The following is a 25,504-nucleotide window of genomic DNA, read 5'->3' on the forward strand; positions in this document are numbered from 1 at the left end:
CTGTTACTAGATCATCAGTACTGTTCTACATGTAACCTGGTCCCATCTGTTACTAGATCATCAGTACAGTTCTACATGTAACCTGGTCCCATCTGTTACTAGATCAGTACTGTTCTACATGGAACCTGGTACCATCTGTTACTAGATCATCAGTACTGTTCTACATGTAACCTGGTACCATCTGTTACTAGATCAGTACTGTTCTACATGTAACCTGGTACCATCTGTTACTAGATCAGTACTGTTCTACATGTAACCTGGTACCATCTGTTACTAGATCAGTACTGTTCTACATGTAACCTGGTACCATCTGTTACTAGATCATCAGTACTGTTCTACATGTAACCTGGTCCCATCTGTTAGTAGATCATCAGTACTGTTCTACATGTAACCTGGTCCCATCTGTTACTAGATCATCAGTACTGTTCTACATGTAACCTGGTCCCATCTGTTAGTAGATCATCAGTACTGTTCTACATGTAACCTGGTCCCATCTGTTACTAGATCAGTACTGTTCTACATGTAACCTGGTACCATCTGTTACTAGATCATCAGTACTGTTCTACATGTAACCTGGTCCCATCTGTTACTAGATCATCAGTACTGTTCTACATGTAACCTGGTCCCATCTGTTACTAGATCATCAGTACTGTTCTACATGTAACCTGGTCCCATCTGTTACTAGATCATCAGTACAGTTCTACATGTAACCTGGTCCCATCTGTTACTAGATCATCAGTACTGTTCTACATGTAACCTGGTCCCATCTGTTACTAGATCATCAGTACTGTTCTACATGTAACCTGGTCCCATCTGTTACTAGATCAGTACAGTTCTACATGTAACCTGGTCCCATCTGTTACTAGATCATCAGTACAGTTCTACATGTAACCTGGTACCATCTGTTACTAGATCATCAGAACTGTTCTACATGTAACCTGGTCCCATCTGTTACTAGATCAGTACTGTTCTACATGTAACCTGGTCCCATCTGTTACTAGATCATCAGTACTGTTCTACATGTAACCTGGTCCCATCTGTTACTAGATCAGTACTGTTCTACATGTAACCTGGTCCCATCTGTTACTAGATCATCAGTACTGTTCTACATGTAACCTGGTACCATCTGTTACTAGATCAGTACTGTTCTACATGTAACCTGGTACCATCTGTTAGTAGATCAGTACTGTTCTACATGTAACCTGGTCCCATCTGTTAGTAGATCATCAGTACTGTTCTACATGTAACCTGGTCCCATCTGTTTCTAGATCATCAGTACTGTTCTACATGTAACCTGGTCCCATCTGTTACTAGATCATCAGTACTGTTCTACATGTAACCTGGTACCATCTGTTACTAGATCAGTACTGTTCTACATGTAACCTGGTCCCATCTGTTACTAGATCATCAGTACTGTTCTACATGTAACCTGGTCCCATCTGTTACTAGATCATCAGTACTGTTCTACATGTAACCTGGTCCCATCTGTTACTAGATCAGTACTGTTCTACATGTAACCTGGTCCCATCTGTTACTAGATCATCAGTACTGTTCTACATGTAACCTGGTCCCATCTGTTACTAGATCATCAGTACTGTTCTACATGTAACCTGGTCCCATCTGTTACTAGATCAGTACAGTTCTACATGTAACCTGGTCCCATCTGTTACTAGATCATCAGTACTGTTCTTCATGTAACCTGGTCCCATCTGTTAGTAGATCATCAGTACTGTTCTACATGTAACCTGGTCCCATCTGTTACTAGATAATCAGTACTGTTCTACATGTAACCTGGTCCCATCTGTTACTAGATCATCAGTACTGTTCTACATGTAACCTGGTCCCATCTGTTACTAGATCAGTACAGTTCTACATGTAACCTGGTCCCATCTGTTACTAGATCATCAGTACTGTTCTACATGTAACCTGGTCCCATCTGTTACTAGATCATCAGTACTGTTCTACATGTAACCTGGTCCCATCTGTTACTAGATCATCAGTACTGTTCTACATGTAACCTGGTCCCATCTGTTACTAGATCATCAGTACTGTTCTACATGTAACCTGGTCCCATCTGTTACTAGATCATCAGTACTGTTCTACATGTAACCTGGTCCCATCTGTTAGTAGATCATCAGTACTGTTCTACATGTAACCTGGTCCCATCTGTTACTAGATCATCAGTACTGTTCTACATGTAACCTGGTCCCATCTGTTACTAGATCAGTACAGTTCTACATGTAACCTGGTCCCATCTGTTACTAGATCATCAGTACTGTTCTACATGTAACCTGGTCCCATCTGTTACTAGATCATCAGTACTGTTCTACATGTAACCTGGTCCCATCTGTTACTAGATCATCAGTACTGTTCTACATGTAACCTGGTCCCATCTGTTACTAGATCATCAGTACTGTTCTACATGTAACCTGGTCCCATCTGTTACTAGATCAGTACAGTTCTACATGTAACCTGGTCCCATCTGTTACTAGATCATCAGTACTGTTCTACATGTAACCTGGTCCCATCTGTTACTAGATCATCAGTACTGTTCTACATGTAACCTGGTCCCATCTGTTACTAGATCATCAGTACTGTTCTACATGTAACCTGGTACCATCTGTTAGTAGATCAGTACTGTTCTACATGTAACCTGGTCCCATCTGTTAGTAGATCATCAGTACTGTTCTACATGTAACCTGGTCCCATCTGTTACTAGATCAGTACTGTTCTACATGTAACCTGGTCCCATCTGTTACTAGATCAGTACTGTTCTACATGTAACCTGGTCCCATCTGTTAGTAGATCATCAGTACTGTTCTACATGTAACCTGGTCCCATCTGTTACTAGATCATCAGTACTGTTCTACATGTAACCTGGTCCCATCTGTTACTAGATCATCAGTACAGTTCTACATGTAACCTGGTACCATCTGTTAGTAGATCATCAGTACAGTTCTACATGTAACCTGGTACCATCTGTTACTAGATCATCAGTACAGTTCTACATGTAACCTGGTACCATCTGTTACTAGATCATCAGTACAGTTCTACATGTAACCTGGTACCATCTGTTACTAGATCATCAGTACTGTTCTACATGTAACCTGGTCCCATCTGTTACTAGATCAGTACTGTTCTACATGTAACCTGGTCCCATCTGTTACTAGATCAGTACTGTTCTACATGTAACCTGGTCCCATCTGTTAGTAGATCATCAGTACTGTTCTACATGTAACCTGGTCCCATCTGTTACTAGATCATCAGTACTGTTCTACATGTAACCTGGTCCCATCTGTTACTAGATCATCAGTACAGTTCTACATGTAACCTGGTACCATCTGTTAGTAGATCATCAGTACTGTTCTACATGTAACCTGGTCCCATCTGTTACTAGATCATCAGTACTGTTCTACATGTAACCTGGTACCATCTGTTACTAGATCATCAGTACTGTTCTACATGTAACCTGGTCCCATCTGTTACTAGATCATCAGTACAGTTCTACATGTAACCTGGTACCATCTGTTAGTAGATCATCAGTACAGTTCTACATGTAACCTGGTCCCATCTGTTAGTAGATCATCAGTACTGTTCTACATGTAACCTGGTCCCATCTGTTACTAGATCAGTACAGTTCTACATGTAACCTGGTCCCATCTGTTACTAGATCATCAGTACAGTTCTACATGTAACCTGGTCCCATCTGTTACTAGATCAGTACTGTTCTACATGTAACCTGGTCCCATCTGTTACTAGATCAGTACTGTTCTACATGTAACCTGGTACCATCTGTTAGTAGATCAGTACAGTTCTACATGTAACCTGGTCCCATCTGTTACTAGATCATCAGTACTGTTCTACATGTAACCTGGTACCATCTGTTACTAGATCATCAGTACTGTTCTACATGTAACCTGGTCCCATCTGTTACTAGATCAGTACTGTTCTACATGTAACCTGGTCCCATCTGTTACTAGATCAGTACTGTTCTACATGTAACCTGGTCCCATCTGTTACTAGATCATCAGTACTGTTCTACATGTAACCTGGTCCCATCTGTTACTAGATCATCAGTACAGTTCTACATGTAACCTGGTACCATCTGTTACTAGATCATCAGTACTGTTCTACATGTAACCTGGTCCCATCTGTTACTAGATCATCAGTACTGTTCTACATGTAACCTGGTCCCATCTGTTACTAGATCAGTACTGTTCTACATGTAACCTGGTCCCATCTGTTACTAGATCATCAGTACTGTTCTACATGTAACCTGGTCCCATCTGTTACTAGATCAGTACTGTTCTACATGTAACCTGGTACCATCTGTTACTAGATCATCAGTACTGTTCTACATGTAACCTGGTCCCATCTGTTACTAGATCAGTACTGTTCTACATGTAACCTGGTCCCATCTGTTACTAGATCATCAGTACTGTTCTACATGTAACCTGGTCCCATCTGTTACTAGATCATCAGTACTGTTCTACATGTAACCTGGTCCCATCTGTTAGTAGATCATCAGTACTGTTCTACATGTAACCTGGTCCCATCTGTTACTAGATCATCAGTACTGTTCTACATGTAACCTGGTCCCATCTGTTACTAGATCATCAGTACTGTTCTACATGTAACCTGGTCCCATCTGTTACTAGATCAGTACTGTTCTACATGTAACCTGGTCCCATCTGTTAGTAGATCATCAGTACTGTTCTACATGTAACCTGGTCCCATCTGTTAGTAGATCATCAGTACTGTTCTACATGTAACCTGGTCCCATCTGTTACTAGATCAGTACAGTTCTACATGTAACCTGGTCCCATCTGTTAGTAGATCAGTACAGTTCTACATGTAACCTGGTCCCATCTGTTAGTAGATCAGTACTGTTCTACATGTAACCTGGTCCCGTCTGTTACTAGATCATCAGTACTGTTCTACATGTAACCTGGTACCATCTGTTACTAGATCAGTACTGTTCTACATGTAACCTGGTCCCATCTGTTACTAGATCATCAGTACAGTTCTACATGTAACCTGGTCCCATCTGTTACTAGATCATCAGTACTGTTCTACATGTAACCTGGTCCCATCTGTTACTAGATCATCAGTACTGTTCTACATGTAACCTGGTCCCATCTGTTACTAGATCATCAGTACTATCCTACACGAAACAAAAATATAAACACAACATGTAAAGTGTTGGTCCCATGTTTCATGAGCTGAAATAAAAGATCCCAGAAATGTTCCATACGCACAAACGACAAACGTATTTCTCTCCCATTTTAGCCCCAAATCAGTTTACATCCCTGTTAGTGAGCATGTCTCCTTTGCCAAGATAATCCATCCACCTGACAGGTGTGGCATATCAAGAAGCTGATTAAACAAGATGATCATTACACAGGTGCACCTTATGCTGGGGACAATAAATGGTCACTCTAAAATGTGCAGTTTTTTCACACAATGCCACAAGTTTTGAGGGAATGTGCATTTGGCATGCTGACTGCAGGAATGTCCACCAGAGCTGTTGCTAGAGAATTTAATGTTAATTTCTCTAACATAAGCCGCCTTCACCGTCGTTTTAAAGCATGTTTGGGATGCTCTGGATCGATGTGTTTGACAGCGTGTTCCAGTTCCAATATCCAGCAACTGCAGTCATTGAAGAGGAGTGGGACAACATTCCACAGGCCACAATCAACAGCCTGACCGACTCAATGTGAAGGAGCTGTCATGCTGCATGAGGCTAATGGTGGTCACACTAGATACTGACTGGTTTTCTGATCCACACCCTTACTTTTTTAAACGTATCTGTGACCAACAGCTGCATATCTGAAATCAATAGAATATACTTATATTGTTCAGTACAAAATATGTGACTTGTTTCATGAAACTAGGTGTATGTCGCCTCTTCACGGGAGAGACATTTGAATGTTTATTCAAATTATTTGTATCAATATGCGTTTTTTGGTCAGCAATTCCTTTTGGAACATGTACATTTTCATGTGCAATAGCTCATAGATCTGACAGTGTGGTGCCAGGACAACAACCTCTTCCTCAATGTAAGCAAGACAAAGGAGCTGATCGTGGACTACAGGAAAAGAAGGGCTGAACAGGCCCCCATTAACATCGACGGGGCTGTAGTGGAGCGGGTCGAGAGTTTCAAGTTCCTTGGTTTTCACATCACCAACAAACTATCATAGTCCAAACACACCAAGACAGTTGTGAAGAGGGCACGACAAAACCTTTCCCCTCTCAGGAGACTGAAAAGATTTGTCATGGGTCCCCAGATCCTCAAAAAGTTCTACAGCTACACCATCGAGAGCATCCTGGGGCCAAGCTTCATGCCATCCAGGACCTCTATACCAGGTGGTGTCAGAGAAAGGCCCCATAAAATTGTCAAAAACTCAAGTCACCCAAGTCATAGACTGTTCTCTCTGCTACCGCACGGCAAGCGGTACCGGAGCACCAAGTCTCGGTCCAAAAGGCTCTTTAACAGCTTCTACCCCCAAGTCATAAGACTGCTGAACAACTAATCAAATGGCCACTGGACTATTTACATTGACCCTCCCTCCTCCCTTTTGTTTTTACACTGCTGCTTCTCGCTGTTAATTATTTATGCCTTACCCCTTCCTATATGTACAAATTACCTCGGCTAACCTGTAACCCCATACATTGACTCGGTACCGGTACCCCCTGTATATAGCCTCCACATTGACTCGGTACCGGTACCCCCTGTATATAGCTTCATTATTGCTCTTTTATTGTGTTACTTTTTATTGTCTTCTTAACCAACAATTCAGTTCAAGAAATATAAATAAGGGCTTGTAAGTAAGCATTTCACGGTAAGGTCTACTACACCTGTTGTATTCAGCACGTGACAAAGTTTGATTCGATTTGAATCCTACAGGTTAGTATATATATATATATATATATATATATATATAAAACAATACTACAGGTTAGTATATATATATATATATATATATATATATATATATATATATATATAAAACAATACTGCAGGTTAGTATATATATATATAAAACAATACTGCAGGTTAGTATATATATATATATATATATATATATATATATATATATATATATATATAAAACAATACTACAGGTTAGTATATATAATACTACAGGATAGTATATATATATAATAATACTACAGGTTAGTATATATATATATATATATATATATAATAATACTACAGGTTAGTATATATAATACTACAGGTTAGTATATATATATATATATATAATAATAATACTACAGGTTAGTATATATAATACTACAGTACCCCCTGTATATAGCTTCATTATTGCTCTTTTATTGTGTTACTTTTTATTGTCTTCTTAACCAACAATTCAGTTCAAGAAATATAAATAAGGGCTTGTAAGTAAGCATTTCACGGTAAGGTCTACTACACCTGTTGTATTCAGCACGTGACAAAGTTTGATTCGATTTGAATCCTACAGGTTAGTATATATATATATATATATATATATATATATATATATATATAAAACAATACTGCAGGTTAGTATATATATATATAAAACAATACTGCAGGTTAGTATATATATATATATATATATATATATATATATATATATATAAAACAATACTACAGGTTAGTATATATAATACTACAGGATAGTATATATATATAATAATACTACAGGTTAGTATATATATATATATATATATATATAATAATACTACAGGTTAGTATATATAATACTACAGGTTAGTATATATATATATATATATATATATATATATATATATATATAATAATACTACAGGTTAGTATATATAATACTACAGGTTAGTATATATAATACCACAACAGGTTTGTATATATAATATGACAGGTTAGTATATATATAATAATACTACAGGTTAGTATATATAATAATACTGCAGGTTAGTGTATATATAATACTACTACAGATTAGTATATATAATACTACAGGTTAGTATACATAATAATACTGCAGGTTAGTATATATAATACTACTACAGATTAGTATATATAATACTACTACAGGTTAGTATATATATGTGTATATATATATATAATACTACTACAGGTTAGTATATATATATATATATATATATATATAATAATACTGCAGGTTAGTGTATATATATATATATATATATATATATATATATATATATATATATATATATATATACTACAGGTTAGTATATATAATAATACTGCAGGTTAGTATATATATATATATATAAAATACTACTACAGGTTAGTATATATAATAATACTGCAGGTTAGTGTATATATATATACATAATAATACTACAGGTTAGTATATATTATATTACTACAGGTTAGTATATATAATACTACTACAGGTTAGTATATAAAATACTACTACAAGTTCAGACATGTTTCATGACATCAGTTCAGACAAGCATATCTTTTCAGTTCATAAAGATATTTTTTACATTCATATACAGAGAAAATAAATAATTTTTGGACACAACGATTATATACAGTGCAGTGATCTATGATTTCCATTCTAGATTTTGTCCTTTTTATTGGCAGACATTTTGGAATCATTTCAGAAAAAAACATTATTTGAAAGGAACCTATTCCACTCCTCACGTTCTTTGCAGAAATAAAGCAAATAGATACATCTAGGAGCCTTCTGTCGTATGGTGACCAACAGGCACTTTGGAATGGGAATCTATAAATGTAGAATTAAAGAAAAGACATTTGGACAACCTGGTCTCCTCAATAATAGTTTTTTTTTAAAGAAAGAGCCTTTATAAGCTTGTTATTATAAAATACAATGTTAAAACCATATTTCTAGCCAATACATCTATTTGAGAGTAGAAGAGAAAGAGAGGATGTTTTATATTTATATCTTATTTATATCTCACGACTCCAGATCCTCAGATGAAATGTCATCCTGAAGGACAATACACAACATAACGGACGGCGGCTGTGCAGATCCCCTGCTGGGTGGCGATAAAAGCTGGTGATTCAACATGGAGAATCGTCTGAAAATTACCAGAAAATTAACACAGCCATCTGCTTTCAACCGTTTGTCGACGAGGTCTGTTTTGTCCTTATTAACACTGCTTATTAATATCATCATAATACCATATGATAACACCATATGATAACACCATATGATAACAGCATATGATAACACCATATGATGACAGCATATGATAACACCATATGATGACAGCATATGATAACACCATATGATGACAGCATATGATGACAGCATATGATAACAGCGCATCATAACACCATATGATAACACCATATGATAACACCCTATGATAACACCATATGATAACACTGCATCATAACACCCTTTGATAACACTATATCATTACACCATATGATAACACCCTATGATAACACCATATGATAACACCATATGATGACACCATATGATAACAGCATATGATAACACCATATGATGACAGCATATGATAACAGCGCATCATAACACCTTATGATAACACCATATGATAACACCCTATGATAACACCATATGATAACACTGCATCATAACACCCTTTGATAACACTATATCATTACACCATATGATAACACCCTATGATAACACCATATGATAACAGCATATGATAACACCATATTATTACACCATATGATAACAGCATATGATAACACCGCATCATAACACCCTTTGATAACACTATATCATTACACCATATGATAACACCATATGAGAACACCATATTATTACACTATATAACACCATATGATAACACCATATGATAACAGCATATGATAACAGCATATTATAACACCATATGATAACACCATATGATAACAGCATATGATAACAGCATATTATTACACCATATGATAACACCATATGATAACAGCATATGATAACACCATATTATTACACCATATGATAACACCATATGATAACAGCATATGATAACACCATATTATTACACCATATGATAACACCATATGATAACAGCATATGATAACAGCATATGATAACACCGCATCATAACACCATATGATAACACCATATGATAACAGCATATGATAACACCATATGATAACAGCATATGATAACACCATATCATTACACCATATTATTACACCATATGATAACAGCATATGATAACACCATATGATAACAGCATATGATAACACCATATCATTACACCATATTATTACACCATATGATAACAGCATATGATAACACCATATGATAACAGCATATGATAACACCATATCATTACACCATATTATTACACCATATGATAACAGCATATGATAACACCGCATCATAACACCATATGATAACACCATATGGTAACACCATATCATTACACCATATGATAACACCATATGATAACACCGCATCATAACACCATATGATAACACCATATGATAACACCGCATCATAACACCATATGATAACACCATATGATAACACCATATCATTACATATCAACACTGCTCAAATTGTAAAAATAAAAAACAAAGAAGCAAAACCAGTTATTACATACTACACTGAGTATATCAAACATTAAGAACACGTCCTAATATTGAGTTGCACCTCTTTTTCCCCTCAGAACAGCCTCAATATATCCGGGCGTGGACTCTACAAGGTGTTGAAATCGTTCCACAGGGATGCTGGCCCATGTTGACTCTACAAGGTGTTGAAATCATTCCACAGGGATGCTGGCCCATGTTGACTCCAATGCTTCCCACAGTTGTCAAGTTGGCTGGATGTCCTTTGGGGTGGTTGACCTTTCTTGACACACACAGGAAACTGTTGAGCGTGAAAAACCCAACAGCGCTGCAGTTCTTGACACACAAACTGGTGCGCCTGGTACCTACTACCATACCCCGTTCTAATGCATTTCAATATGTTGTCCTAATCATTCACCCTCTGAAGGACACACACACAATCCATGTCTCAAGGCTTAAACATCCTTCTTTAACCCGTCTCCTCCTCTTCATCTACACTGATTGAAGTGGATTTAACAGGTGACATCAATAAGGGATCATAGTTTTCACCTGGATTCACCTGGTCAGTCTGTCATGGAAAGAGCAGGTGTTCCTAATATTTTGTTCACATTGAACCATGAGCTGTTTTCATTGTGTTGACATACTGTGTACCGATGGCTGATATAGAAAATAAAGGACCACATTTCACCACCTTATTTTTCAAAGACATAAAACATCTACGTTAAAATAGTTACTGAAGCGTTTTACAGACATGTCTGAGATCTGGTTGGTCTCTCTCTCTGGATCCTGGTCATATCAGAGCTATAGAGATCTGGTTGGTCTCTCTCTCTGGATCCTGGTCATATCAGAGCTATAGAGATCTGGTTGGTCTCTCTCTGGATCCTGGTCATATCAGAGCTATAGAGATCTGGTGGTCTCTCTCTGGATCCTGGTCATATCAGAGCTATAGAGATCTGGTTGGTCTCTCTCTGGATCCTGGTCATATCAGAGCTAGAGAGATCTGGTTTGTCTCTCTCTGGATCCTGGTCATATCAGAGCTATAGAGATCTGGTTGGTCTCTCTCTCTGGATCCTGGTCATATCAGAGCTATAGAGATCTGGTTGGTCTCTCTCTCTATATATGGCTCTGTGTCAGGTCACGACCTCAGAGGAGACAACCTGTATGGCACTACATGATGTAGAATAACAGCAAAAGTCAGCAATATGGCATCACATTTTACATTTTTTTCCCCCACAATATTGTAATTATTTGGTGAATATATTGTTCATGTCAAAGAATACATTTATATCACATTATATGAGAGAGCCTGGCTAGTGGTAGGAGTTAGTTACTCCATGAGAGAGCCTGGCTAGTGGGAGGAGTTAGTTACTCTATGAGAGAGTCTGGCTAGTGGTAGGAGTTAGTTACTCTATGAGAGAGCCTGGCTAGTGGGAGGAGTTAGTTACTCTATGAGAGAGCCTGGCTAGTGGGAGGAGTTAGTTACTCTATAAGAGAGCCTGGCTAGTGGGAGGAGTTAGTTACTCTATGAGAGAGCCTGGCTAGTGGGAGGAGTTAGTTACTCTATGAGAGAGCCTGGCTAGTGGGAGGAGTTAGTTACTCTATGAGAGAGTCTGGCTAGTGGGAGGAGTTAGTTACTCTATTAGAGAGTCTGGCTAATGGGAGGAGTTAGTTACTCTATTAGAGAGCCTGGCTAGTGGGAGGAGTTAGTTACTCTATGAGAGAGCCTGGCTAGTGGGAGGAGTTAGTTACTCTATTAGAGAGCCTGGCTAGTGGGAGGAGTTAGTTACTATATGAGAGAGCCTGGCTAGTGGGAGGAGTTAGTTACTCTACGAGAGAGCCTGGCTAGTGGGAGGAGTTAGTTACTCTATGAGAGAGCCTGGCTAGTGGGAGGAGTTAGTTACTCTATTAGAGAGCCTGGCTAGCGGGAGGAGTTAGTTACTCTACGAGAGAGCCTGGCTAGTGGGAGGAGTTAGTTACTCTATGAGAGAGCCTGGCTAGCGGGAGGAGTTAGTTACTCTACGAGAGAGCCTGGCTAGCGGGAGGAGTTAGTTACTCTACGAGAGAGCCTGGCTAGTGGGAGGAGTTAGTTACTCTACGAGAGAGCCTGGCTAGTGGGAGGAGTTAGTTACTCTACGAGAGAGCCTGGCTAGTGGGAGGAGTTAGTTACTCTATGAGAGAGTCTGGCTAGTGGGAGGAGTTAGTTACTCTATTAGAGAGCCTGGCTAGTGGGAGGAGTTAGTTACTCTACGAGAGAGCCTGGCTAGTGGGAGGAGTTAGTTACTCTACGAGAGAGCCTGGCTAGTGGGAGGAGTTAGTTACTCTACGAGAGAGCCTGGCTAGTGGGAGGAGTTAGTTACTCTATTAGAGAGTCTGGCTAGTGGGAGGAGTTAGTTACTCTATTAGAGAGCCTGGCTAGTGGGAGGAGTTAGTTACTCTACGAGAGAGCCTGGCTAGTGGGAGGAGTTAGTTACTCTACGAGAGAGCCTGGCTAGTGGGAGGAGTTAGTTACTCTACGAGAGAGCCTGGCTAGTGGGAGGAGTTAGTTACTCTACGAGAGAGCCTGGCTAGTGGGAGGAGTTAGTTACTCTATTAGAGAGCCTGGCTAGTGGGAGGAGTTAGTTACTCTACGAGAGAGCCTGGCTAGTGGGAGGAGTTAGTTACTCTATGAGAGAGCCTGGCTAGTGGGAGGAGTTAGTTACTCTACGAGAGAGCCTGGCTAGTGGGAGGAGTTAGTTACTCTACGAGAGAGCCTGGCTAGTGGGAGGAGTTAGTTACTCTACGAGAGAGCCTGGCTAGTGGGAGGAGTTAGTTACTCTATGAGAGAGCCTGGCTAGTGGGAGGAGTTAGTTACTCTATTAGAGAGCCTGGCTAGTGGGAGGAGTTAGTTACTATATGAGAGAGCCTGGCTAGTGGGAGGAGTTAGTTACTCTATTAGAGAGCCTGGCTAGTGGGAGGAGTTAGTTACTCTACGAGAGAGCCTGGCTAGTGGGAGGAGTTAGTTACTCTACGAGAGAGCCTGGCTAGTGGGAGGAGTTAGTTACTCTACGAGAGAGCCTGGCTAGTGGGAGGAGTTAGTTACTCTATGAGAGAGCCTGGCTAGTGGGAGGAGTTAGTTACTCTACGAGAGAGCCTGGCTAGTGGGAGGAGTTAGTTACTCTACGAGAGAGCCTGGCTAGCGGGAGGAGTTAGTTACTCTACGAGAGAGCCTGGCTAGTGGGAGGAGTTAGTTACTCTACGAGAGAGCCTGGCTAGTGGGAGGAGTTAGTTACTCTACGAGAGAGCCTGGCTAGTGGGAGGAGTTAGTTACTCTATTAGAGAGTCTGGCTAGTGGGAGGAGTTAGTTACTCTATTAGAGAGCCTGGCTAGTGGGAGGAGTTAGTTACTCTACGAGAGAGCCTGGCTAGTGGGAGGAGTTAGTTACTCTACGAGAGAGCCTGGCTAGTGGGAGGAGTTAGTTACTCTACGAGAGAGCCTGGCAAGTGGGAGGAGTTAGTTACTCTACGAGAGAGCCTGGCTAGTGGGAGGAGTTAGTTACTCTATTAGTGAGCCTGGCTAGTGGGAGGAGTTAGTTACTCTACGAGAGAGCCTGGCTAGTGGGAGGAGTTAGTTACTCTATGAGAGAGCCTGGCTAGTGGGAGGAGTTAGTTACTCTACGAGAGAGCCTGGCTAGTGGGAGGAGTTAGTTACTCTACGAGAGAGCCTGGCTAGTGGGAGGAGTTAGTTACTCTACGAGAGAGCCTGGCTAGTGGGAGGAGTTAGTTACTCTATGAGAGAGCCTGGCTAGTGGGAGGAGTTAGTTACTCTATTAGAGAGCCTGGCTAGTGGGAGGAGTTAGTTACTATATGAGAGAGCCTGGCTAGTGGGAGGAGTTAGTTACTCTATTAGAGAGCCTGGCTAGTGGGAGGAGTTAGTTACTCTACGAGAGAGCCTGGCTAGTGGGAGGAGTTAGTTACTCTATGAGAGAGCCTGGCTAGTGGGAGGAGTTAGTTACTCTACGAGAGAGCCTGGCTAGTGGGAGGAGTTAGTTACTCTACGAGAGAGCCTGGCTAGTGGGAGGAGTTAGTTACTCTACGAGAGAGCCTGGCTAGTGGGAGGAGTTAGTTACTCTATGAGAGAGCCTGGCTAGTGGGAGGAGTTAGTTACTCTACGAGAGAGCCTGGCTAGTGGGAGGAGTTAGTTACTCTACGAGAGAGCCTGGCTAGTGGGAGGAGTTAGTTACTCTACGAGAGAGCCTGGCTAGTGGGAGGAGTTAGTTACTCTATGAGAGAGCCTGGCTAGTGGGAGGAGTTAGTTACTCTATTAGAGAGCCTGGCTAGTGGGAGGAGTTAGTTACTATACGAGAGAGCCTGGCTAGTGGGAGGAGTTAGTTACTCTACGAGAGAGCCTGGCTAGTGGGAGGAGTTAGTTACTCTATGAGAGAGCCTGGCTAGTGGGAGGAGTTAGTTACTCTATTAGAGAGCCTGGCTAGTGGGAGGAGTTAGTTACTATACGAGAGAGCCTGGCTAGTGGGAGGAGTTAGTTACTCTACGAGAGAGCCTGGCTAGTGGGAGGAGTTAGTTACTCTACGAGAGAGCCTGGCAAGTGGGAGGAGTTAGTTACTCTACGAGAGAGCCTGGCTAGTGGGAGGAGTTAGTTACTCTATTAGTGAGCCTGGCTAGTGGGAGGAGTTAGTTACTCTACGAGAGAGCCTGGCTAGTGGGAGGAGTTAGTTACTCTATGAGAGAGCCTGGCTAGTGGGAGGAGTTAGTTACTCTACGAGAGAGCCTGGCTAGTGGGAGGAGTTAGTTACTCTACGAGAGAGCCTGGCTAGTGGGAGGAGTTAGTTACTCTACGAGAGAGCCTGGCTAGTGGGAGGAGTTAGTTACTCTATGAGAGAGCCTGGCTAGTGGGAGGAGTTAGTTACTCTATTAGAGAGCCTGGCTAGTGGGAGGAGTTAGTTACTATATGAGAGAGCCTGGCTAGTGGGAGGAGTTAGTTACTCTACGAGAGAGCCTGGCTAGTGGGAGGAGTTAGTTACTCTATGAGAGAGCCTGGCTAGTGGGAGGAGTTAGTTACTCTACGAGAGAGCCTGGCTAGTGGGAGGAGTTAGTTACTCTACGAGAGAGCCTGGCTAGTGGGAGGAGTTAGTTACTCTACGAGAGAGCCTGGCTAGTGGGAGGAGTTAGTTACTCTATGAGAGAGCCTGGCTAGTGGGAGGAGTTAGTTACTCTACGAGAGAGCCTGGCTAGTGGGAGGAGTTAGTTACTCTACGAGAGAGCCTGGCTAGTGGGAGGAGTTAGTTACTCTACGAGAGAGCCTGGCTAGTGGGAGGAGTTAGTTACTCTATGAGAGAGCCTGGCTAGTGGGAGGAGTTAGTTACTCTATTAGAGAGCCTGGCTAGTGGGAGGAGTTAGTTACTATACGAGAGAGCCTGGCTAGTGGGAGGAGTTAGTTACTCTACGAGAGAGCCTGGCTAGTGGGAGGAGTTAGTTACTCTATGAGAGAGCCTGGCTAGTGGGAGGAGTTAGTTACTCTATTAGAGAGCCTGGCTAGTGGGAGGAGTTAGTTACTATACGAGAGAGCCTGGCTAGTGGGAGGAGTTAGTTACTCTACGAGAGAGCCTGGCTAGTGGGAGGAGTTAGTTACTCTACGAGAGAGCCTGGCTAGTGGGAGGAGTTAGTTACTCTACGAGAGAGCCTGGCTAGTGGGAGGAGTTAGTTACTCTATGAGAGAGCCTGGCTAGTGGGAGGAGTTAGTTACTCTATTAGAGAGCCTGGCTAGTGGGAGGAGTTAGTTACTATATGAGAGAGCCTGGCTAGTGGGAGGAGTTAGTTACTCTATTAGAGAGCCTGGCTAGTGGGAGGAGTTAGTTACTCTACGAGAGAGCCTGGCTAGTGGGAGGAGTTAGTTACTCTATTAGAGAGCCTGGCTAGTGGGAGGAGTTAGTTACTATACGAGAGAGCCTGGCTAGTGGGAGGAGTTAGTTACTCTACGAGAGAGCCTGGCTAGTGGGAGGAGTTAGTTACTCTACGAGAGAGCCTGGCTAGTGGGAGGAGTTAGTTACTCTATGAGAGAGCCTGGCTAGTGGGAGGAGTTAGTTACTCTATTAGAGAGCCTGGCTAGTGGGAGGAGTTAGTTACTATATGAGAGAGCCTGGCTAGTGGGAGGAGTTAGTTACTCTATTAGAGAGCCTGGCTAGTGGGAGGAGTTAGTTACTCTACGAGAGAGCCTGGCTAGTGGGAGGAGTTAGTTACTCTATGAGAGAGCCTGGCTAGTGGGAGGAGTTAGTTACTCTACGAGAGAGCCTGGCTAGTGGGAGGAGTTAGTTACTCTACGAGAGAGCCTGGCTAGTGGGAGGAGTTAGTTACTCTACGAGAGAGCCTGGCTAGTGGGAGGAGTTAGTTACTCTACGAGAGAGCCTGGCTAGTGGGAGGAGTTAGTTACTCTATGAGAGAGCCTGGCTAGTGGGAGGAGTTAGTTACTCTATTAGAGAGCCTGGCTAGTGGGAGGAGTTAGTTACTATACGAGAGAGCCTGGCTAGTGGGAGGAGTTAGTTACTCTACGAGAGAGCCTGGCTAGTGGGAGGAGTTAGTTACTCTATTAGAGAGCCTGGCTAGTGGGAGGAGTTAGTTACTCTACGAGAGAGCCTGGCTAGTGGGAGGAGTTAGTTACTCTATGAGAGAGCCTGGCTAGTGGGAGGAGTTAGTTACTCTATTAGAGAGCCTGGCTAGTGGGAGGAGTTAGTTACTCTACGAGAGAGCCTGGCTAGTGGGAGGAGTTAGTTACTCTATTAGAGAGCCTGGCTAGTGGGAGGAGTTAGTTACTCTACGAGAGAGCCTGGCTAGTGGGAGGAGTTAGTTACTCTATGAGAGAGCCTGGCTAGTGGGAGGAGTTAGTTACTCTACGAGAGAGCCTGGCTAGTGGGAGGAGTTAGTTACTCTACGAGAGAGCCTGGCTAGTGGGAGGAGTTAGTTACTCTACGAGAGAGCCTGGCTAGTGGGAGGAGTTAGTTACTCTACGAGAGAGCCTGGCTAGTGGGAGGAGTTAGTTACTCTATGAGAGAGCCTGGCTAGTGGGAGGAGTTAGTTACTCTATTAGAGAGCCTGGCTAGTGGGAGGAGTTAGTTACTATACGAGAGAGCCTGGCTAGTGGGAGGAGTTAGTTACTCTACGAGAGAGCCTGGCTAGTGGGAGGAGTTAGTTACTCTATGAGAGAGCCTGGCTAGTGGGAGGAGTTAGTTACTCTATTAGAGAGCCTGGCTAGTGGGAGGAGTTAGTTACTATACGAGAGAGCCTGGCTAGTGGGAGGAGTTAGTTACTCTATGAGAGAGCCTGGCTAGTGGGAGGAGTTAGTTACTCTATTAGAGAGCCTGGCTAGTGGGAGGAGTTAGTTACTATACGAGAGAGCCTAGCTAGTGGGAGGAGTTAGTTACTCTATGTTTGAACATATTATTTGTAAGAGAGCATCAACTCTTCTTATTTTCTAAAGATAACTAAATAACATGAATCTGAATTGTCTGGGAAGAAGAGGGCCTGAAGATAACTAAAGGACATGTATCTGCATTGTCTGGGAAGATAAGTGGTTGGTGAGGGGTCTGAGCCAATTACACAATCCGGTGGGCGAGTGGGGTCTCAGCCAATTCAGGTATTCTGTTTAAGGGTGGGCGAGGTCTCAGCTAGGTGTCTCAGCCAATCAGGTGGGCAGGTTGAGTGTGGACAGTGTCTCGGCCAGGGGTTTGAGACAATCAGGTGGGCAGGTTGAGTGTGGACGGTGTCTCGGCCAGGGGTTTGAGACAATCAGGTGGGCAGGTTGAGTGTGGACGGTGTCTCGGCCAGGGGTTTGAGACAATCAGGTGGGCAGGTTGAGTGTGGACGGTGTCTCAGCCAATCAGGTGGGCAGGTTGAGTGTGGACAGTATCTCGGCCAGGGGTTTGAGACAATCAGGTGGGCAGGTTGAGTGTGGACGGTGTCTCGGCCAGGGGTTTGAGACAATCAGGTGGGCAGGTTGAGTGTGGACGGTGTCTCAGCCAATCAGGTGGGCAGGTTGAGTGTGGACGGTGTCTCAGCCAATCAGGTGGGCAGGTTGAGTGTGGACGGTGTCTCGGCCAGGGGGCCCACCATGCGTATCTGTAAGGCGGAGGAGCTCTTGGAACTGAGCATGGAGAGCTGTGTTCCTCCGTTGACACCGTTGCTGACCAGGGATGGGTGGCGCTGCTGATGCTTCAGATCCACGGTAAAGTACCGGTTCACCCTCCAGCTACGCCACTTCCTCTTGATCTCAGACTGCACCTGGAATAACAGACAACAACAGAGTTACAATGTAACAGTCTAGTCCATTAGGTGGTTACTAAACAATAACAGAGTTATAATGTAACAGTCTAGTCCATTAGGTGGTTACTAAACAATAACAGAGTTATAATGTAACAGTTTAGTCCACTAGGTGTTTACTAAACAATAACAGAGTTATAATGTAACAGTCTAGTCCATTAGGTGTTTACTAAACAATAACAGAGTTATAATGTAACAGTTTAGTCCACTAGGTGTTTACTAAACAATAACAGAGTTATAATGTAACAGTCTAGTCCATTAGGTGGTTACTAAACAATAACAGAGTTATAATGTAACAGTTTAGTCCACTAGGTGTTTACTAAACAATAACAGAGTTATAATGTAACAGTCTAGTCCACTAGGTGTTTACTAAACAATAACAGAGTTATAATGTAACAGTCTAGTCCACTAGGTGTTTACTAAACAATAACAGAGTTATAATGTAACAGTCTAGTCCACTAGGTGCTTACTAAACAATAACATAGTTATAATGTAACAGTCTAGTCCACTAGGTGGTTACTAAACAATAACAGAGTTATAATGTAACAGTCTAGTCCACTAGGTGGTTACTAAACAATAACAGAGTTATAATGTAACAGTCTAGTCCACTAGGTGGTTACTAACACTACTACTTAGTATAATACTGCAGGCAGTTATTCATAATGACACTGGGCTATAATCAGCTGATGCTATCATCAGATGCCATTCACATCAGATACCATGTCTAGAGAGGGTAAAGAAGCCTCCTACCTCTCCATTGAGGAAACAGTAGAGGACAGCCACAACAAAACCCTGGAAAGGAAAAGAAGAAGAGAGATGAGTTCGATTGCACTTTTCAACAATGCTCTCAGAGTTACTGCTATTCCACTAACCCACCGTCTTAGAAGGAGTGTGTTACCTGGAAAGATCCCAGGCCCAGCTCAAACACCAGCCTCTCCTTCTTGCTGACGTCCTCTGGTGAGAAGGCAAACACAGTGTAGTGGATCCCGAAGAGGGGGATGAGTAAAAGGGTGGACCGAGCCAGACGCCTGACAACAACACATCATATTGTTACTACTTATACAAAACCAATACACAACACAACATTGTCACAACCTTAGAACAACAAATACACAACGTTATACTGTATCAACCTTAGAAAAACCAATACACAATATTGCACTGTTTCAATCTTAGCACAACTAATACAACTATAATAAAATGAACACACATCACTGTTACAAGCTTAGAACAACAAATACACAACATACACATTACAGCAGAAACCTTAGAACAACTAATACACAACATTACACTGTAACAATCTTAGAACAACAACAAGACAACACTCTTACAACCGTCGAACAACCAATACATTCCTGTCACAACCTAAGAGAAACAAACACACAACAAAAACAACTAACAGGCAACATTATATATCCTCCTAATAACAACACTACTACAACCTGACTAAGACTAATACTCAGACATCAACACCACTACAACCTGACTAAGACTCAGACATCCTCCTGACAACAACGCTACTACAACCTGACAAAGACTAATACTCAGACATCCTCCTGACAACAACACCACTACAGCCTGACTAAGACTCAGACATCCTCCTGACAACAACACTACTACAACCTGACTAAGACAAACACTCAGACATCCTCCTGACAACAACACCACTACAACCTGACTAACACTCAGACATCCTCCTGACAACAACACTCCTACAACCTGACTCAGACAACCTCCTGACAACAACACTACTACAACCTGACTAAGACAAACACTCAGACATCCTCCTGACAACAACACCACTACAACCTGACTAACACTCAGACATCCTCCTGACAACAACACTACTACAACCTGACTAAGACTCAGACATCCTCCTGACAACAACACCACTACAACCTGACTAACACTCAGACATCCTCCTGACAACAACACTCCTACAACCTGACTCAGACAACCTCCTGACAACAACACTACTACAACCTGACTAAGACAAACACTCAGACATCCTCCTGACAACAACACCACTACAACCTGACTAACACTCAGACATCCTCCTGACAACAACACTACTACAACCTGACTAATACTCAGACATCCTCCTGACAACAACACCACTACAGCCTGACTAAGACTCAGACATCCTCCTGACAACAACACCACTACAACCTGACTAACACTCAGACATCCTCCTGACAACAACACTACTACAACCTGACTAAGACTCAGACATCCTCCTGACAACAACACTACTACAACCTGACTAACACTCAGACATCCTCCTGACAACACTACTACAACCTGACTAAGACTCAGACATCCTCCTGACAACAACACTACTACAACCTGACTAAGACTCAGACATCCTTCTGACAACAACACCACTACAACCTGACTAAGACTCAGACATCCTCCTGACAACAACACTACTACAACCTGACTAAGACTCAGACATCCTTCTGACAACAACACTACTACAACCTGACTAAGACTCAGACATCCTCCTGACAACAACACTACTACAACCTGACTAAGACAAACACTCAGACATCCTCCTGACAACAACACCACTACAACCTGAGTAAGACAAACACTCAGACATCCTGCTGACAACAACGCTACTACAACCTGACTAAGACTCAGACATCCTCCTGACAACAACACTACTACAACCTGACTAAGACAAACACTCAGACATCCTCCTGACAACAACACCACTACAACCTGACTAACACTCAGACATCCTCCTGACAACAACACTCCTACAACCTGACTCAGACAACCTCCTGACAACAACACTACTACAACCTGACTAAGACAAACACTCAGACATCCTCCTGACAACAACACCACTACAACCTGACTAACACTCAGACATCCTCCTGACAACAACACTACTACAACCTGACTAAGACTCAGACATCCTCCTGACAACAACACTACTTACAACCTGACTAAGACAAACACTCAGACATCCTCCTGACAACAACACCACTACAACCTGACTTAGACAAACACTCAGACATCCTGCTGACAACAACACTACTACAACCTGACTAAGACAAACACTCAGACATCCTGCTGACAACAACACTACTACAACCTGACTAAGACTAACACTCAGACATCCTCCTGACAACAACACCACTACAACCTGACTAACACTCAGACATCCTCCTGACAACAACACTACTACAACCTGACTAAGACAAACACTCAGACATCCTCCTGACAACAACACTACTACAACCTGACTAACACCCAGACATCCTCCTGACAACAACACCACTACAACCTGACTAACACTCAGACATCCTCCTGACAACAACACTACTACAACCTGACTAAGACTCAGACATCCCCCTGACAACAACACTACTACAACCTGACTAAGACAAACACTCAGACATTCTCCTGACAACAACACTACTACAACCTGACCAACACTCAAACATCTTCCTGACAACAACACTACTACAACCTGACTAAGACAAACACTCAGACATCCTCCTGACAACAACACTACTACAACCTGACTAACACTCAGACATCCTCCTGACAACAACACTACTACAACCTGACTAAGACTAACACTCAGACATCCTCCCGACAACAACACCACTACAACCTGACTAAGACTAACACTCAGATTTCGGGTTGCTTCTGAGAATAACATTGACGTATACACTGACACAGTGACTGAGTTCATCAGGAAGTGCATAGGAGATGTTGTTCCCTCTGTGACTATTAATATCCACCTGAACCATATACTGTGGATAGATGGCAGCATTCGCGCAAAACTGAAAGCGCTAACAAATGCATTTAACCACGGTGACTGAGAACATGGTTGAATACAAACAGTCCGTAAGGCAATAAAATAGGCAAAATGTCAGTATAGAGATAAAGTGGAGTGGCAATTCAACGGCTCAGACACGAGACCTAAGTGGCAGAGACTCCAGACAATCACGGATTACAAAGGGAAAACCAGCCACTTCGCGGACACCGGCGTCATGCTCCCAGGCAAGCTAAACTCCTTCTTCGCCTGCTTTGAGAATAACACAGTGCCAACGACGGGGGCCACACCCGAAGACTGCTCTCGCTCTGCGTGGCCAAAATGAGTAAGACGTTTAAACGTGTTAACCCACACATGGCTGCCGGCCCTGACGGCATCCCTAGCCGCATCCTCAGAGAATGCACAGACCAGCTGGTTGGAGTGTTTGCGGACATATTCAATCTCTTCTCTCCCAATCCCAGTCTGCTGTCCCCACTTGCCTCAATATGACCACCATTGTTCCTGTACCCAAGAAAGCAAAGGTAACTGAACTAAATGACTATCGCCCCGTAGCACTCACTTCTGTTATCATGAAGTGCTTTGAGAGGCACCCTAGACCCACTTCAATTTGCATACCGCCCCAATAGATCCACAGATGATGCAATCGCCATCGCACTGCACACTGCCCTATCCCATCTGGACAAGAGGAATACCAATGTAAGATGCTGTTCATTGACTTCAGCTCAGCCTTCAACACCATAGTCCCCTCCAAGCTCATCATTAAGTTTGGGGCCCTGGGTCTGAACCCTGCCCTCTGCAACTGGGTCCTGGACTTCCTGATGGGCCGTCCCCAGGTGGTGAAGGCAGGACTCAACAGGTCCACTTTAGTATTCCTCAACACGGGTCCCCTCAGGGGTGCGTGCTCAGTCCACTCCTGTAATCCATGTTCACTCATGACTGCATGGCCAGGCACGCCTCCAACTCAATCATTAAGTTTTCAGACAACACAACAGTAGTAGGTCTGATCACCAACAACAACAACGAGATAGCCTATAGGGAGGAGGTCAGAGACCTGGCCGTGTGGTACCAGGACAACAACCTCAATGTGATCAAGACAAAGGAGATGATCGTGGACTACAGGAAAAGGAGGGCCAAGAACGCTCCAATTCTCATCGACAGGGCTGTAGTGGAGCAGGTTGAGAGCTTCAAGTTCCTTTGTGTCCACATCAACAACAAACAATCATGGTACAAACACACTAAGACAGTCGTGAAGAGGAAAATACAAAACCTTTTCCCCCTCAGGAGACTGAACATATTTGGCATGGGTCCTCAGATCCTCAAAAGGTTCTACAGCTGCACCATCGAGAGCATCCAGACTGGTTGCATCATATGGCAACTGCTCGGCCTCCGACCGGAAGGCACTACAGAGGGTAGTGCGTACTGCCCAGTACATCACTGGGGCCAAGCTTCCTGTCATCCAGGACCTCTATACCAGGCGGTGTCAGAGGAAGACTCTAAAAATTGTCAAAGACTTCAGCCACCCTGGTCATAAACTGTTCTCTCTGCTACTGCACGGCAAGCGGTATTGGAGCGCCAAGTACTATTTTTCAACATTGTAGAATAATAGTGAAGATGTCAAAACTATGAAATAACACATATGGAATCATGTGGTAACCCAAAAAGTGTTAAACAAATCACAATATATTTTATATTTGAGATCCTTTGCCTTGATGACTGCTTTGCAAACTCTTGGCATTTCCCAACCAGCTTCATGAGGGAGTCACCTTCTTAAAATGTTTGAGCCAATCAGTTGTGTTGTGACAAGGTAGGGGTGGTATGCAGTAGATAGACCTATTTGGTAAAAGACCAAGTCCATATTATGGCAAGAACAGCTTAAATAAGCAAAGAGAAACAACAGTCCATCATTATTTTAAGACATGAAGTTCAGTCAATACGGAAAATGTCATGAACTTTGAAAGTTTCTTCAAGAGCAGTCGCAAAAACCATCAAGTGCTATGATGAAACTGGCTCTCATGAGGACCGCCACAGGAAAGGAAGACCCAGAATTACCTCTGCTGCAGAGGATAAGTTTAATAGAGATACCAGCCTCAGAAATTACAGCCCAAATAAATGCTTCACAGAGTTCAAGTAACAGACACATCTCAACATCAACTGTTCAGAGGAGACTGTGTGAATCAGGCCTTCATGGTTGAATTTCTGCAAAGAAACCACTACTAAAGGACACACATAGAAGAAGAGACTTGCTTGGGCCAAGAAACACGAGCAAATGGACATTAGACCGGAGGAAATCTGTCCTTTGATCTGATGATGTTTGGTTCCAACCACTGTGTCTTTGAGAGGCAGAGTAGGTGAACGGATGATCTCCGCATGTGTGGTTCTCACTGTGAAGCATGGAGGAGGAAGTGTGATGGTGCTTTGTTGGTTACACTGTCTGTGATTTATTTAGAAATCAAGGCACACTTAACCAGCATGGCTACCACATCATTCTGCAGCGATATGCCATCCCATCTGGTTTGCGCTTAGTGGGACTATCATTTGTTTTTCAACAGGACAATGACCCAACACACCTCCAGACTGTGTAAGGGCTATTTGACCAAAAAGGAGAGTGATGGAGTGCTCCATCAGATGACGTGGCCTTCACAATCATCCAACCTCAACCCAATTGAGATGGTATTTTGACCGCAGAGTGAAGGAAAAGCAGCCAACAAGTGCTCAGTATATGTGGGAACTTCAAGATGGTTGAAAAATAATTCCAGGTGAAGCTGGTTGAGAGAATGCCAAGAGTGGCTACTTTGAAGAATCTATTTTATATCTAAATATATTTAATATATTTTGATTTGTTTAACACTTTTTTTGGTTACTACATGATTCCATATGTGTTATTTC

At 42.5% G+C, this 25,504-nt stretch overlaps 1 protein-coding gene across 2 annotated transcripts in view; it reads right to left on the bottom strand.

The window, feature by feature from the left end:
• Window positions 1-17,045: 17,045 nt before the first annotated feature.
• Window positions 17,046-25,504, bottom strand: part of LOC110508271 (pituitary adenylate cyclase-activating polypeptide type I receptor) — an 81,868-nt gene continuing 73,409 nt past the window's right edge. Inside the window, exons 13-15 of one of the 2 annotated variants that reach the window (XM_090226136.1) lie at window positions 19,721-19,850; window positions 19,573-19,614; window positions 17,046-18,783 (exon numbers count right to left, since the gene is read on the bottom strand). In XM_090226136.1, coding sequence (XP_090082262.1) covers window positions 18,565-18,783; window positions 19,573-19,614; window positions 19,721-19,850 — 391 coding nt within the window. In that variant the 3' untranslated portion in view covers window positions 17,046-18,564. The remainder of the gene's footprint in view (window positions 18,784-19,572; window positions 19,615-19,720; window positions 19,851-25,504) is intronic. The other variant, XM_090226137.1, reaches the window with a different exon arrangement.

Source organism: Oncorhynchus mykiss, chromosome 28 (assembly GCF_057628025.1).
Source record: "Oncorhynchus mykiss isolate SJ-2025 chromosome 28, ASM5762802v1, whole genome shotgun sequence".
NCBI lineage: Eukaryota > Metazoa > Chordata > Actinopteri > Salmoniformes > Salmonidae > Oncorhynchus > Oncorhynchus mykiss.